Source organism: Bidens hawaiensis, unplaced genomic scaffold, assembly GCF_021521415.1.
Source record: "Bidens hawaiensis isolate Kalapana, Puna unplaced genomic scaffold, B.hawaiensis_p1.1 tig00010732_1, whole genome shotgun sequence".
Classification (NCBI taxonomy): Eukaryota; Viridiplantae; Streptophyta; class Magnoliopsida; order Asterales; family Asteraceae; genus Bidens; species Bidens hawaiensis.
In genome coordinates this window covers 327,066-341,019 of record NW_027491822.1, presented here as the reverse complement: position 1 = coordinate 341,019, position 13,954 = coordinate 327,066, and the positions used below count along the sequence as shown (strand labels likewise).

Below are 13,954 nucleotides of genomic sequence, written 5' to 3'. Positions count from 1 at the left end.
CCTCTCTCGGGCATCAGAAAGATTCCAAGCAGAAACCTTAGCCTCTTGCTTGGCCTCCACAAGGGCATCACGCACTTTTATATAATCATTGAGAAGCTCTTGGGAGGCAGCAAAGAACACAAACCCAACAAAAAGGTGGTCATTAAGCAAGTCCACACGAGCGCGGTCCTCTTGAAACCTCCTTTCAGCCGGAGGAACAGAGTGAGCCCAGAAGTCTTCACATACGCCCATGGATTGAAATGAGTTATCTTCAGTAATATTCCAGCTCGGGCGGTATATGTGATCGGCTTCCTGCAAGCACAAAGCAACGCAAAGAAATGTTTTAGTTATCTAAACACTAATTTGGAAGTCTGCACAGCGGAGTAAAACAAACTTATACCTGAGGAGAATCGGCGGAAAGATTAGCGCCAGCTGATGAGCTCCTGCCTGCCCCACGAGAAGAAGGCTGCGCCACGAAATCTCGTGGCGCTATAGGGCTTGCGCGACCACCATCAGAACCTTCAGAATTAACCTCCTCATCATCCTCTACAACAGGTCTCTTCTCCTGCGACTTAGAAAAATCAAAAATAGTCTCGCGAGGAGGGCTGCGTGCAGGAGGAGGTGAGGGAGGTCTTTACGCTGTTAGATCAGCGCGTAAAATGGTCTCCTGCTCCTTAGTGATCCCAATGAGAGGAGATTCAGTACTTGTTGGAGCAGGAGCAGAACTAACGGCGCCAGCGCCAGCAGTGCCACCAGCAGCTTGTGTGCCAGCTATAATTTCTGTTAAAAAACCAACAAGGAGAAATGATTCATGACTTGAACTAAAGAAAAATCAGACGATAAAAGCGCAATAAATACCTTGGCGCACCGCAGTCCGCGAGTTAAGCATCGCCATGAAGTCCATTTTCCCCTTTTTCGAGGGTAAAACAGGGGACTTCAAAACAACCTTTGGCATAGCCTCGGCACCTTGCTGCGCCTGAGGTTGAGCCACCAACGTTGCCGGCTCTACAAACATTTGAGTGAACAAAGCTTCATTAATAAATCTATCGGAATCACGCTCATAAAATCACAAAATATGAACAAAGTATTACATGTTGGAGAAGACGGAACAGCAGGCGCAGCGCTGCTTCCCTTGTCCGCCGCGCGAAGAGATGAGGTGGCAGCACCATACCTCGTGTGGACTGGAGGATTGCCCACACCTCTAGGAAAAGAAGACGAGGAAAACTTGGATGTAAAACCCTTGGTTTTCTCAAGTCCCTTCGCTTGAGTAGGAGGAGGATGCTGGGCAACAGAGGCATCATCTTTTTTCTATTTTTTACTGGCCCCTGCGCCAGTCTTGCCTTTAGCCTTGCGCTTGAGTTGCGGCGCTTCAGCTTCTTCCTCCTCCACTTCCTCTTCCACAAGCTCCAACTCATAATTCTCGAGCTCATCTACAATACGCGCAACAGAAATGGTAAAACAAAACGCAGGTATTCTAAGGGCCTAAGCACAAATACAAAGGCTCACCAGGCGCATCGCTGTCAAAACAAAATTCTAAATCGACAGGGATGAACATATCATCGAAGCGATCAGGGAAAGCAACTTCCCCAGCGCTCAGCGCGACAGAGCCACCCTCCATATGCTCGTCATAGGCGGCGTGGATGTATTCCTTGCTTTCTGCATAAAACAAGACAAATGATATCAGCAAAACGAATTATACTTGAGCAAAATTAATGCAATGAACAAACAGCCCACCTGAGCCATCAACTTGGATGACAGGCTCAGTCCCGCTGTCAATCCACCTCTTGCTCATGCCAACCCCCACCAACGCTTCATCGCAAATTTTCCTGGCGGGGGATGGTTCAGCAGATAACTTCTTAACCCACGCGCCCATTGGGTTCCTAAGGACATTATCATCCGCGGGCGCAGAAGTGATCGCGCGCATAGTCATGCGAATTGGGATAACACCAGCCTTGATGAAAAAGAATTTTTCAGCCCAGTCATGAAGGCTTTTGAAAGAAACAGTGCAGCACTTAACCTTCTGACTGCGCGGTGTGAATGAGAACCAAGAATCTTGGATCTTTGGCTTATAAAAATATTGAAAGCGCCGAGGGGTGGGCTCCTCGCGCTGAGCTTTGCACATGAACTCAAAATGAGTCATGCGCACTAATCCACAGGGATGGACTTGGGATATGTGAATCCCATAAAACTGAAGGAGCGCACCTATAAACCTTGTCATCGGAAGACGAAGGTTACAGTGAGTAAAAAAATGAGAATATAGAGAGATGTAGCCGGCAGGAGGATCTGCCGCCGTCTGCCCGGCTGCCGGAAGCAGACAACCATACTCAGGGAGAAAACCCTGAGAAGCAAGGAGACTATCAAAGTCAGCTTGTTTCAACTTGCATGGAATCTCGTCCCATCTCTTCACTGCCTTATTCTTCCCTCCCTCCTCCGACGAGGCCTCGGCAACCCGTTTACCCTTGCCGGTCTTCTTCAAAGTAGACATAACAACTGATTTGACACGGCGTTTACTAGGGGAAATTGTGGTGTCTGGGTTATCAGACATACAATTGTGAACCAAACAATATGCTTACTTTAAGCACGGAGTTCAGGGACAAAGACGAAAGCTTTTAATCGGAATGTAAATTGAAGAAGCAAAAGCTCTGAAAATGACAATGGAGATGAAGAAAAAGCCGTTCAAAAGGTTTGGTTTTATAGGCCCAGGAGGGAGAGAGAAAAAAAAGTAATAATCAGATCTACGCTCACGCGCCCCCACTCGCAAGCGTAGGCGAACATAAGCGCGACACATGTTCCTGACACTGTATGAGGAGACATGAAAGGCAACTGTAGCACCTCGAGCACACGAAAGGTCTGACACACAACGCCTCCACCTCTGATGCATGTCAGCACCAACCAACCACGTGTATTGACGATTCGTTTTAACCAAAGGGATAGAATTTCGCGCAACGCACATATGAGAAATGAAAAAAAAAAGACAAACCCTATTAAAAGAGCAAACTATTAAGTCTAATATCTATCTTACCTCGCTCGCGCGAGACAAGACACACATTAGACTAGGGGGGGCTTGAAGGGGTATGCACCCGCCTTAACATCGAGCGGGGCGGGTCAACCCACAAGATATAGACAAGAGGCTTGAAATCAGGATGTCATGAAGACACAAAGCCAAAACCTATGCGCGTGGCGCATATCACATATGCTCACGCATCACATATGCTCACGCATATCACATCTGCGCGTGGCGCATATCACATATGCTCACGCATATTACATATGCTTGCGCATATCACATGCTCACGCATGAAACATCTGCGCGTGAGAATAAAGAGAAGACCTCGCGCATCCCCAGGATAGGCGCATATCACACATGCACACAATCAACCACGTCCTTATCCAAATCAGGATAAGGACAACCATGATTGTGCTCATCAGACAACCTTCCAGAAGGTATCTTTTAAGGAATAAAGAATATGCTGATGTTGACAGCTGCAATGAAGGGTGGACAACTCAGCAAAGCCCATATGCTACCACGTGATGGCACATGGGTCAGGTGAAATACCTTGGTCAGAGAATAATCAATAAAAAAGCACCAGGTGTCCTAAGTACACGTGGCGCAAAGCAATAGGAGGAGGCCAAAAAGGCCCTAATTGGGTCTGAGCCCAATCATTGGAAACCCTAATACTATAAATACCACACCACCTCCACAGTGGGAGGTAAGCAAGAAAATATATTCTAAGTCCTTACTCATTTTCACATTCTCATTATCTTCTCCTACAATATCTTATTCTCACACCAGAGGGTTACCCCAAAGAGGACCCCTCTGTCCCTTTCTGAGGGGTAAGTTCACGGTGCTGTTCGTTTTGTAGGTGGAAGAACTCATATTCTGGAAAACCATCGGTGATATAGCACACTCACACCCGAGGAACGCAGATCGAATACAAGTAAGTCGATCCACGCTTCTTCACACCACAATCCAAAATGCTTAAGGCGGTTTTGATACAGTAAGCCCCTCTTAACACATCTCCTGAATTAGATCTCTCTCTGCACTACTAAAAAAGTCATTAACTGCTTCTCTAATATCACATACCTTACCCAAGTCAAACAAATAAGTCAAACACCCCTTCTTCAACTTCTCAAGCTGGTAAAGCCAAGCTTCTTGCAGCCTGTCAAGAACATTATTCGTGCTTATATCTTCTAACAAACTTTCCTCATATAAATCCTAATCGCATGCTTATTTGCAGCACCTAAAAGTGCAATACGGTGCTTTCGGAAGTCCTCTTGTCTTATGGTTCCATACAAGTAAGAAACGAGGGCGGTGCATGATTCTAGTGACATATCTTGGATATCGATGGTGGATAATGTTTTTTACTTGAGGTTGTGTTCGAACATGCTGTGGAATACCGAGGAATTTGCAGAGAGAATTGCTCTATGAGCTTTTAAGGTTCCGTCACACGTGTTAATGGTGATATCAGCATTAATTGACTCGTGAAACATGCGAGAAAGACACCGAAGAGAGCCTTCACTTGCTGATTATTTCAGCATTCCGTTAGTTGGCCATACTACTTACTTCATCTCCCTGCAATAAAATTACAAACGGCAATTTGACCTGATTTGAATTGAAAATACAAATGAATTGATATGTGTTGTACGTATGATTCAGCATTTAATCACGAGTTGCCATGAAATCAAAATGCTTACATTTGCTTAATGAACCTGCAGGTCCAGAAACTCGATTTCAATGATGAAGCTACCAGAAATACAAGACTGAATAATCCAGAAAAATTCTTCAAATGTCAGAAGAAGTCTCTCGAAAACTTCAATATTAAGCAGCGATGCATTAGGAAACCCCGTTAAAACAAGATTGCCACTTTTAATGGAAAAGTAAGCCAAGACTGGTTGATAAATTCTAAAGATGGAGGACCATGATAAGCAAAATAAGAACAATTATTCATATGTGAAATAAGATATTATTAGACCATGTGTACTAGAGTGACTTTCACTAAAAAAAAAGTACCATCACGACACTGCTACGTAGAGGGGCATTCACAGACATTTCCATAATAATGCGTAATGTTTAACTAATAGCACCAGTATTATTTTAATCTTTTTTAATATTAAAAAAATGTATGGGTAAATATGATTGGTTGTAAAAACATGTTGCCCCACTTCCCTTCCCTTCACGCCCGAAGCTCATGCATCACATTTTCATGTGCAAAAAGGAGTTGCCACAATACCGCAACTAACCAAACAAATACCGTCCTATCCCTGCCACGATGCACAGCAGTGCTGGCTTTAAAGGACGGCAGGGTGGTCGACGACCACCGACCCGATCATCCGGTAGGCCCCAACTTTTTTTTAATTTATATATAATTTTATGCAAAAAAAATATTTGTTTTTAATGTTTAAACCCAATTACTCAACTCATTTAACCCTATTTTTGTAAAAAAAAAAAATTTTGCACAACCCAAATCATAACAAGTATACTCATTTAAAAATTTAATTATCTAAACTCAAGAAAAATCCCTTTTTGTTAAGGCCAAAAATTGTTTTCGCCCTCGGCCCAAAAAATTTTATTGATTCTGTGAGACGACCCTGATTCACGGTTGATTGCAAACCCTAATAGGCTATCTAATAGCAGACTTTTCATCAAACTATATACTTCTACTACCTTTACTAAATCAGTTTACTGATACACAAACTTGTGAATTAACTAACAAACCCTAAAAACTTGTTATATAATCCTGAAATCATATATAACGAATCCGTAAATTCAAAAAAGATACATTGAAACAAAATCAAGGGGAGTTGTATAAGTTAAAAAGTATTAAAAATAAGAAGATAAACCTGGTGAGACAAACAGTTGTAATCGCTTGGTTCCGGCTCCAGTGGTGAGTCGTAATATGAACTTGGCGAAAGGGTGGTGTTCTGTGGATAGCAAGGAGGGCTGCGGAAGCAGACTAATATACAGATAGCCACTCTGCACCAATGATATTTGCCAAGTTCATGCATAACCTCCAGGAATTAATAATATTAATGATAAACTACAAAAGCATGCTAGCATGGATGGAGAAAACTAATACCAATTCCACATGCCGATTTTGAAAGATTCGGAACGGAGACTACAATATCCGAAGTTGTCAATCGTCAACTTCCATTGAGCCAATCTGGATACCGTCTCTACCACCATCTTCGTCCACTCTACCAAACTAAATATTTTCTTATATACTTTGCTCATATAATAAGAGGTGTATTATATAAAGGTTATCATATATAACCGTATCTTAAGAAATCTTTATAGAATCAGATTAAATTTTTAGTGATAACAAATTTTGGAGTTAATTTTTCACACTTATTAAATTATGGGTTGGAAATGTTAGTATTTTATTCAAAACTAGATTGGATGTATCGATGGCGGATCTAGACTAAAATTTCAGGGGTAATGTTTAAAATTCTTAATTTTAACGTATTTCATATAATGTAAACGATTTTTTTTTTTTGCCGTATTTCATACAATAATCAAAAATATTTTATATATTTTTTTGTTCGAAATTGGTGTTGGACCGATATCATCATTGTTTTGAAATTTTCGTTTAAAAACGTTGCTAATATGACTTTATTGTTTCATCTTTCAAGTTCTCTAATTTTAGAAGAAACAAAATTTAAATCATAAACCCATAATCAATTTCAATTTACACATAAACCTTAAATCCATAACTAATTCCAATTTAGACATAAACCCTAAATCCGTAATCAATCACAAGTTACATTATCCAGATATCTAACAAACAACAATCAATCATTCAAATATTCAATTGCCAATAAGCAATTCCAAATTAATAATATATATATAAACAAATTAACAATTACAACTTTAGGTAAAAGTAGAAAAGTACTTAAATTGAACAAGTAGAAGTCAAACCATGAAAAAAAGGGACTAGGGGAACAACGGTCGTTAGCTACTTGGTTGCAGCGTGGAGGTCCGTCCAGAGGAACAACGAACAATGGTTTTATTTGGTTTGGGCTTTAGTTTGGTTGAGCTTTAATTGGTTTTAGCTTTTAATTTAGCTAGGCTTTAAGCAAATAGGGGTAACGTAATATTTTTCCAGTGGTAGCGAAATACGAAAACCGACAAATAAATAAATAAATTTGCACTATCTACGAAAAGTTGAGGAGTAGCGGAGGCTACCCCTAGTTACTCACTAGGTCCGCCCCGGGATGTATGGATCATTCAAATTCTGACTTTCCTTCCTCTTTGATGGTGTTCTTGGGTGAGTTAGATTTGGAACGTCAAAATCAGCATGAATGGTTAACATCCCGATACTCACTCGGATATTGAGGTTAGTTTCAAACGCTGTTAAAGAAAATTGATGTTGTTAAAAAAAACTGAGGTATTATAGGAGTTAAAAATAATATTTAAAATTTCAAAAGTTAAAACATAACAAAATTTAAAATTTATTTGTTAGAATAAGTTGCTAAAGTATGATAAATAAAGATATTAAATTAAATTAGAATGTTTAAAATTGGGAAATAAATTACAACTAGTATTTCGACCCCCCACAGTTGTGAAACCACCGGCGAAGCTCAGATTTGGTGGTCAAGAGTCAATCGAATCTTTTCAATTTTGATCATTATGGCTTTAAAAACTGACAAATTAGTTCAAAGCTCGGTTTCAAATCATCATAACACAAATGAAATAAATTAAATAAAATAAAATCATAGCACCAGATGAATTTAATAGATAAAAATAAATCAACTATACAAAACAAAGGCTCAGATCTCCAATATGGTGGGCAACGTATCCAATACGGATGCAACATACGTTACCGTTTCAAATATCATCAAAGCAAAACAAATAGCCAAGGCTGCCCTTTGACGGAGTCATGCAGTAAATTCAACTTGAAATCAAATTCGACCTGCTAGTGGTAAAGTAAACTGCCTTTTGACCTTAGAAAGGCCAAATATATAACTTGAACCAAATTTCCTTTCTGCACCAAAATAGAACGCAATTTGAGATCAAATCTGTTACAAAGCAAATAACCGTGGGTCTTGTAAACTAAAACCAATCATAGCATTTCCTTCAAACTGCATTCAGGTCTTTATAAAGTAAAAAAAAAAAAAAAAAAAAGACATCAAAAAACTTTTAAATGAATCATAATTGGCACAGATACATAATCATCATAGCTGACCATTATCAACAAAACAAACTTAGCATAAGTCATAAAATGCCAAATCGACTCAATCGCCACCAAGGGTTACGAATCGAAACCTGGTAACGATAGACAATCATCATCATGGGCTCAGATACATGATCAATATAGCCCTTGTAAACCAAGCTAAGACAAAGTAGGCCTTAAAGAGTAAGACGCTGGTAAAACATCGATATTGGGTAACCGGACATTTTGGAGGCCACTGATACAACGAATCATAAATGACGACAACCACAAAGGTGTCGCTTCAGCAGACCACCACCAAGAAACCGCCACCTAGAGTTTGGAAAAGGAACTCGACAATAGTGGGGGTGAATCGGTTCCAAAAAGGAACCCGATAACAATCCTGATCCCCGTAATAACCACATTTGTCCATCTTATGAGAGAAACTTACTCGACAATTTGTCAAATAAATTTAACGCATCCAACCATCTTTTGGTAACCAAGTAGCGGAGATGGTGAGCGGTGGTTGTATGATGGCATTGGCCGTGACGATCAAGAATATGAAAAGAGATCTGTAGTTGCAAAATAAAAGAGAAAGAGACGGTGACACAACAGGTGTAAACTGACATGTGTGAGAACATAAAGAAGACGTGTTACAAAACAAATGTACAACATGTAGACCACTTCTTATGCATAAGATACATGTTATGAAGCTCTCAATACATGTCAAGAAGTTGTAAATTAAACATATATATAATTTGAATATTGTAGCCCTGAATAATTGACTCGTTTATCAAGTAGAGTCACACGAACTAAATAATAAAGAAAATAAAACTAAAAATAACATCACTGATCTACAATAATTCTAATGCGGAATTCATCAAGGAAAACCCCAAATCTGTTGAAGTTTGCAACCATCAAACACTCTAAACTTTCCTGCTAACATACCTCATTCATGTTTTCAACTTCAAGTTGAAAAGCTAATGCTAATTGTTTAAGCCGATTTTCATAAGGTAAGCACACACCATAATCCTAATTGTTTAAGCCGGTTTCCGTAAGGTAAGCACCTCTTGAAACATCTCCAGAATTAGTTCTCTATTTGCACTCTTAAAAAACTCGTTAACTTCATCTTTAATATCATGTATCTTCCCAAAGCCAAATAAATTCATCTTTAATATCATGTATCTTCCCAAAGCCAAATAAATAAGTCAAACACCCCTTCTTCAACTTATCAAGCTGGTAAAGCCGAGCTTCCTGCAGCCTCTCAAGAACATTACCCGTGCTTATATCTTCTAACAAACTTTCCTCACATATATCCTTCAACCTTGAAACTGCATACTTATTTGCAGCACCTAAAAGTGCATGTCGGTGCATCCGAAAATCCTCGTGCTTTATGGTTCCATACAAGTAAGAAACAAGGACGGTGCATGATTCAAGTGACATGTCTTGGATATCAATGATGGATGATGTATTTCCCTTAAGGTTCTGTAGGAACATGCTGTGGAAAACCGGGGAACTTACAGCAAGAATTGCTTTGTGAGCTTTTAAGGTTCCGTCACACGTGTTAATGGTGACATCGGTATTAATTGACTCGTGAAACATGCGAGAAAGAGACCGAAGAGAACCTTCACATGCTGATGACTTTAGCATTCCATCAGTTGGCCATACTGAACTTATTTCATGTTCCTGCAATAAAATTACATATGGCAATTTGATCCAGTTTGAATTTAATAAACAAATGAATTGATATATGCTTACATTTGCTGAATGAACCTGCAGGTCCAGAAACTCGATTTCAATGATGAAGCTACCAGAAATATTAGACTCAATGGTCCAAACAAAGTCTTCAAATGTCCGAAGAAGTCTCTTAAAAACTGTAACATTAAAGAACGATGTATCAGGACACCCTCGTCAAACAAAATTTGGTTGATAAATTGTAAAGATGGAGGACCATGATAAGCAAAATAAGAACATTTCTTCAAATGTGAAACAAGATGTTATAGACAATGTGATAAAGGCCCAATTAAAGTATACTCGAGAAGAAGGAAACGGGCCACAGCTGCCAATGCGGGCCAGCTGAATTCTGTTTTTGGGCTTAAGCTGGATCCACTTGGTCAAGGAGTTAGTGGTAAGTTGGAAGAGTGGGGAGTAGCTAATATGGCCTTTATTAACAGGAAGATAAAGGAGTGAGGGGCTGTTCCTATGCCAACAGTTACATATTTTGGGTTAATAAAAGCATGCTTCTTACTTTGTATTCCTCATTCTAGTTTTTCATTATCAAAGTATTGTGTAATTGGAGACATTGCCCCTTTCGAATCGGGCTGTTTATCTCAGTTTAAATAAAAGTTGCCTGCTGGAATTTTAGATCTTATCATTTGGTTCCATTGCCGGGAAACAAAGATGGTTCAAACCCGGAACAATTCTGAGAGCGGTGGATCCAACACAGAGCAAATAGCTGTTCAACTGGCTGCTATTGCTGCAAAGTTGGAGTCTATGGATTCAATGAAGGAAGACATTGCAGCCTTGAAAAGAGACCGTTCTAAAGGCAGTAGGTTTGACGAAGGGGAGAGCTCGTGGAGGGGACGATCTGGATACAAACCCTACAACAAAATTGATTTTCCTGTTTTTAATGGAGGGGATCCACGTGGGTGGATACTAAAGGCAGAAAAGTATTTTCGGTATTATCTAATACCAGACGAAGAGAAGGTAGAAATAGCCTCCATGCACCTAGAGGGAGATGCCTTAGACCTCTATTCCTGGCTGTCAGACGATCATCCTTTAACTTTCTGGGAAGAATTAGTGCAAGCCTTCACCCAAGAACTTCGGTCCAACCAAATTTCAAAATCCAGATGAACACCTATGCAGTATCAAACAAACTGGGTCGGTCCAGGAATACCGTCAAGAATTTGCTAAGCGATCTTCGCAGATTTCGAATTGGCCAGAACATTGTTTATTAGGGGTTTTCCTTAACGGATTGAAGGAAGAACTAAAGGCTGATGTGAGGATACACAAACCACGAACTGTTTACAACGCCATGAGTCTTGCTTTGGAATTTGAGGCTAAATCCAACCAGCATCGACCCGGAAAAAGTTCTACCGGGGCATCAACTTCCAAGCCACTTGATTCTAAAACCATTATCCCTCACATTCCTCAAACTTCGAACCAACAAAAAACTCCCTTCAGAATTTCAGACACGGAAAGACAAAACCGTCAATTAAGGGGTGAGTGCTACAGATGTGGGGAGAAATATAGTCCTGGGCATAGATGTAAAGTTGGTACATTGAAAATGTTAGAAGCCGATGAGGACTTGGGGGTGCAGCATGAAACTGAAATTCCTAAAAATGATGAGGCACAAGAAGAGACAGCAGAAATCAGTTTACATGCTATTCTTGGGAAATCACATCCCACAACGATGAAAGTCCATGGTATGTTAAATTCCACTGAGGTTTTGATTTTAATTGATGGGGGTTCTACCCGTAATTTTATCTCAGATTGTTTGGTGAAAGAGATTAATCTTGAGACCCAAGCGATACCACCTTTCGGGGTTCAAATTGGCAATGGAGATGTAATCCGATGTCACCATATTTGCAAAAGACTTTCTGTACAGATTAATGATTTAAAGATTATTCAAGATTTTCACCCTTTTTCAATTGGAGGGGCTGATTTAGTTTTGGGTATTCAATGGCTATCCACCTTGAATACGGTTCAAGCAAATTGGAAAGAACTATTCATGATTTTCACTATCGAAGGGAAGAGATACAAGCTGAAAGGTATTGAAACGGGAACCCAGAAATCATCTAGCTTCCAACACTTGGCTATCGAACCAATGAGCAGCCCACAAATTCCATCTCCACTACAACCTATTATCGACAAATACTTCACTGTGTTTGATGAACCCACAACCCTACCACCCGTTAGAACTCAGACCCACTCAATCCCCTTAATTCCCAACGCACTACCACCAAATATCCGACCCTACCAATACCCCCATTCGCAAAAAACAGAAATAGAGAAACAAGTCGACCAACTTTTGGCAGCTGGGTTTATTCAGGCAAGTACTAGCCCGTTTTCGAGTCTGGTTTTACTAGTAAAAAGGAAAGATAAAACTTGGAGAATGTGTGTCGATTATCGAGCCCTTAACAAGATAACAGTAGCCGACAAGTACCCCATTCCGAATATTGACGAGTTACTGGATGAATTATATGGCGCACGGGTATTTTCAAAGCTTGATTTACGATCTGGGTATTACCAGATCAGAGTAACTGCTCAAGATGTTGCAAAAACAGCTTTTCGTACTCACTCAGGGCACTACGAGTTCAAGGTGATGCCATTTGGATTGACAAATGCGCCTTCCACTTTTCAAGCCATTATGAACGATTTATTTCGCCCCTTTTTACATCGTTTCATACTCGTATTTTTTGACGATATATTGATATACAGCCATACCATGGAGCAACATCGGTCTCATTTAGAACAGGCCCTAAAGTTGCTACACAACAATCAATTTTTTGCTAAGATGTCGAAGTGTTGTTTCGGGCAGCCCCAAGTGGTGTTCCTTAGGCATGTGGTTAATTCAAAAGGTGTTAAAGTTGAAGAAGAAAAGATTTCAGCAGTGCAATCGTGGCCGATACCTTCAACAGTCAAGGAAGTGAGAGGTTTTCTTGGTCTAACGGGATACTATAGACGTTTCGTTCGAAACTATGGTTTGATAGCGTGACCTCTCACAATGTTGACAAAGAAAGATGGGTTCATATGGTCGGAAGAAGCCCTAAATGCTTTTAATAAACTGAAACAAGCACTGCTGTCCACACCTGTTTTGAGGTTACCCAACTTCTCACAACCATTTGTTGTTGAATGTGACGCTTCTTCTGATGGTGTGGGGGCGATATTGTCCCAAGCAGAACATCCCGTGGCTTATTTTAGCAAGGGATTTTCCCCTTCTAATCGATTTAAATCAGCTTATGATCGGGAGCTGTTGGCTTTAGTATTGGCAGTACAAAAGTGGAGTCATTACCTGCTTGGCCGACATTTCCTCATCCGTACCGATCATTACACCTTGAAGTTCTTACTTGAGCAGCGGATTACAACTACCGAGCAACAACGTCTACTATTAAAGCTTATGCCTTATGACTTCTCTATTATTCACAAAGCAGGGAAAGAAAATAAAGGAGTAGATGCCTTATCACGCCGACCCCATTCGGGTGAGTTATTAACACTGATGGTGCCCTATTGTGTAGAGGTGGCTGACATCAAACTCGGACTCCAAAATGACCCAGTTACGAGTGATATTGTCAACAAATTACAAGCTAACCCATCATCAGTTGCTGGCTTCTCCATCGTTGATCAGTTTCTATTTTATAAAGGGCGCTTAGTGATACCTGATGTGCCTGATCTCAAGAAGAAATTGTTACAGGAGACACATGATACCCCAACCGATGGTCATGGGGGATTTTTAAAGACTTTAAAGCGTCTTTCAGTAAGGTATTTTTGGCCTAAGTTGAAACAAGATGTTCGAGTTTTTGTGCAGCAGTGTGTAATCTGTCAACAACAGAAATACCAAACACTATCACCTGCTGGCTTACTTCAGCCCTTACCCATTCCCAATCAGATTTGGGAGGATCTCTCCATGGACTTTATAGTCGGCTTACCTCCTTCGGGTCGTTACGATACTATATTAGTGGTGGTTGATCGTTTGAGCAAATACGCTCATTTTCTTTGCCTCTCGCATCCATTCACTGCAAAAGGGGTGGCTGCAATTTTTTGTAAGGAAGTAATTCGCTTGCATGGATTCCCGCGATCCATCGTATCTGACAAAGACGTGGTTTTTC

The 13,954-nt window shown here is 40.3% G+C and overlaps 1 protein-coding gene and 1 pseudogene across 1 annotated transcript; both read right to left on the bottom strand.

The window, feature by feature from the left end:
- Window positions 1-3,958: 3,958 nt before the first annotated feature.
- Window positions 3,959-6,163, bottom strand: LOC143536092 (BTB/POZ domain-containing protein At1g21780-like; annotated as a pseudogene).
- Window positions 6,164-9,166: 3,003 nt separating this feature from the next.
- On the bottom strand, window positions 9,167-10,080 carry LOC143536091 (BTB/POZ domain-containing protein At1g21780-like). The gene is made up of 4 exons (XM_077030165.1): window positions 10,044-10,080; window positions 9,885-10,000; window positions 9,297-9,812; window positions 9,167-9,259 (listed from the first exon to the last, which is right to left on the bottom strand). Exons 1-4 carry the CDS (start codon window positions 10,078-10,080, stop codon window positions 9,167-9,169), a joined length of 762 nt encoding a protein of 253 aa, XP_076886280.1.
- Window positions 10,081-13,954: the final 3,874 nt, after the last annotated feature.

Coding starts and splice junctions, on each gene's coding strand:
- LOC143536091 (XM_077030165.1), bottom strand. CDS start 10,080: ATGGTCCTCCATCTTTACAATTTATCAACCAAATTTT. Junction 10,001..10,043: donor CAATTTATCAACCAAATTTT/GTTTGACGAGGG, acceptor TTAATGTTACAG/TTTTTAAGAGACTTCTTCGG. Junction 9,813..9,884: donor TGCAGGTTCATTCAGCAAAT/GTAAGCATATAT, acceptor ATTTTATTGCAG/GAACATGAAATAAGTTCAGT.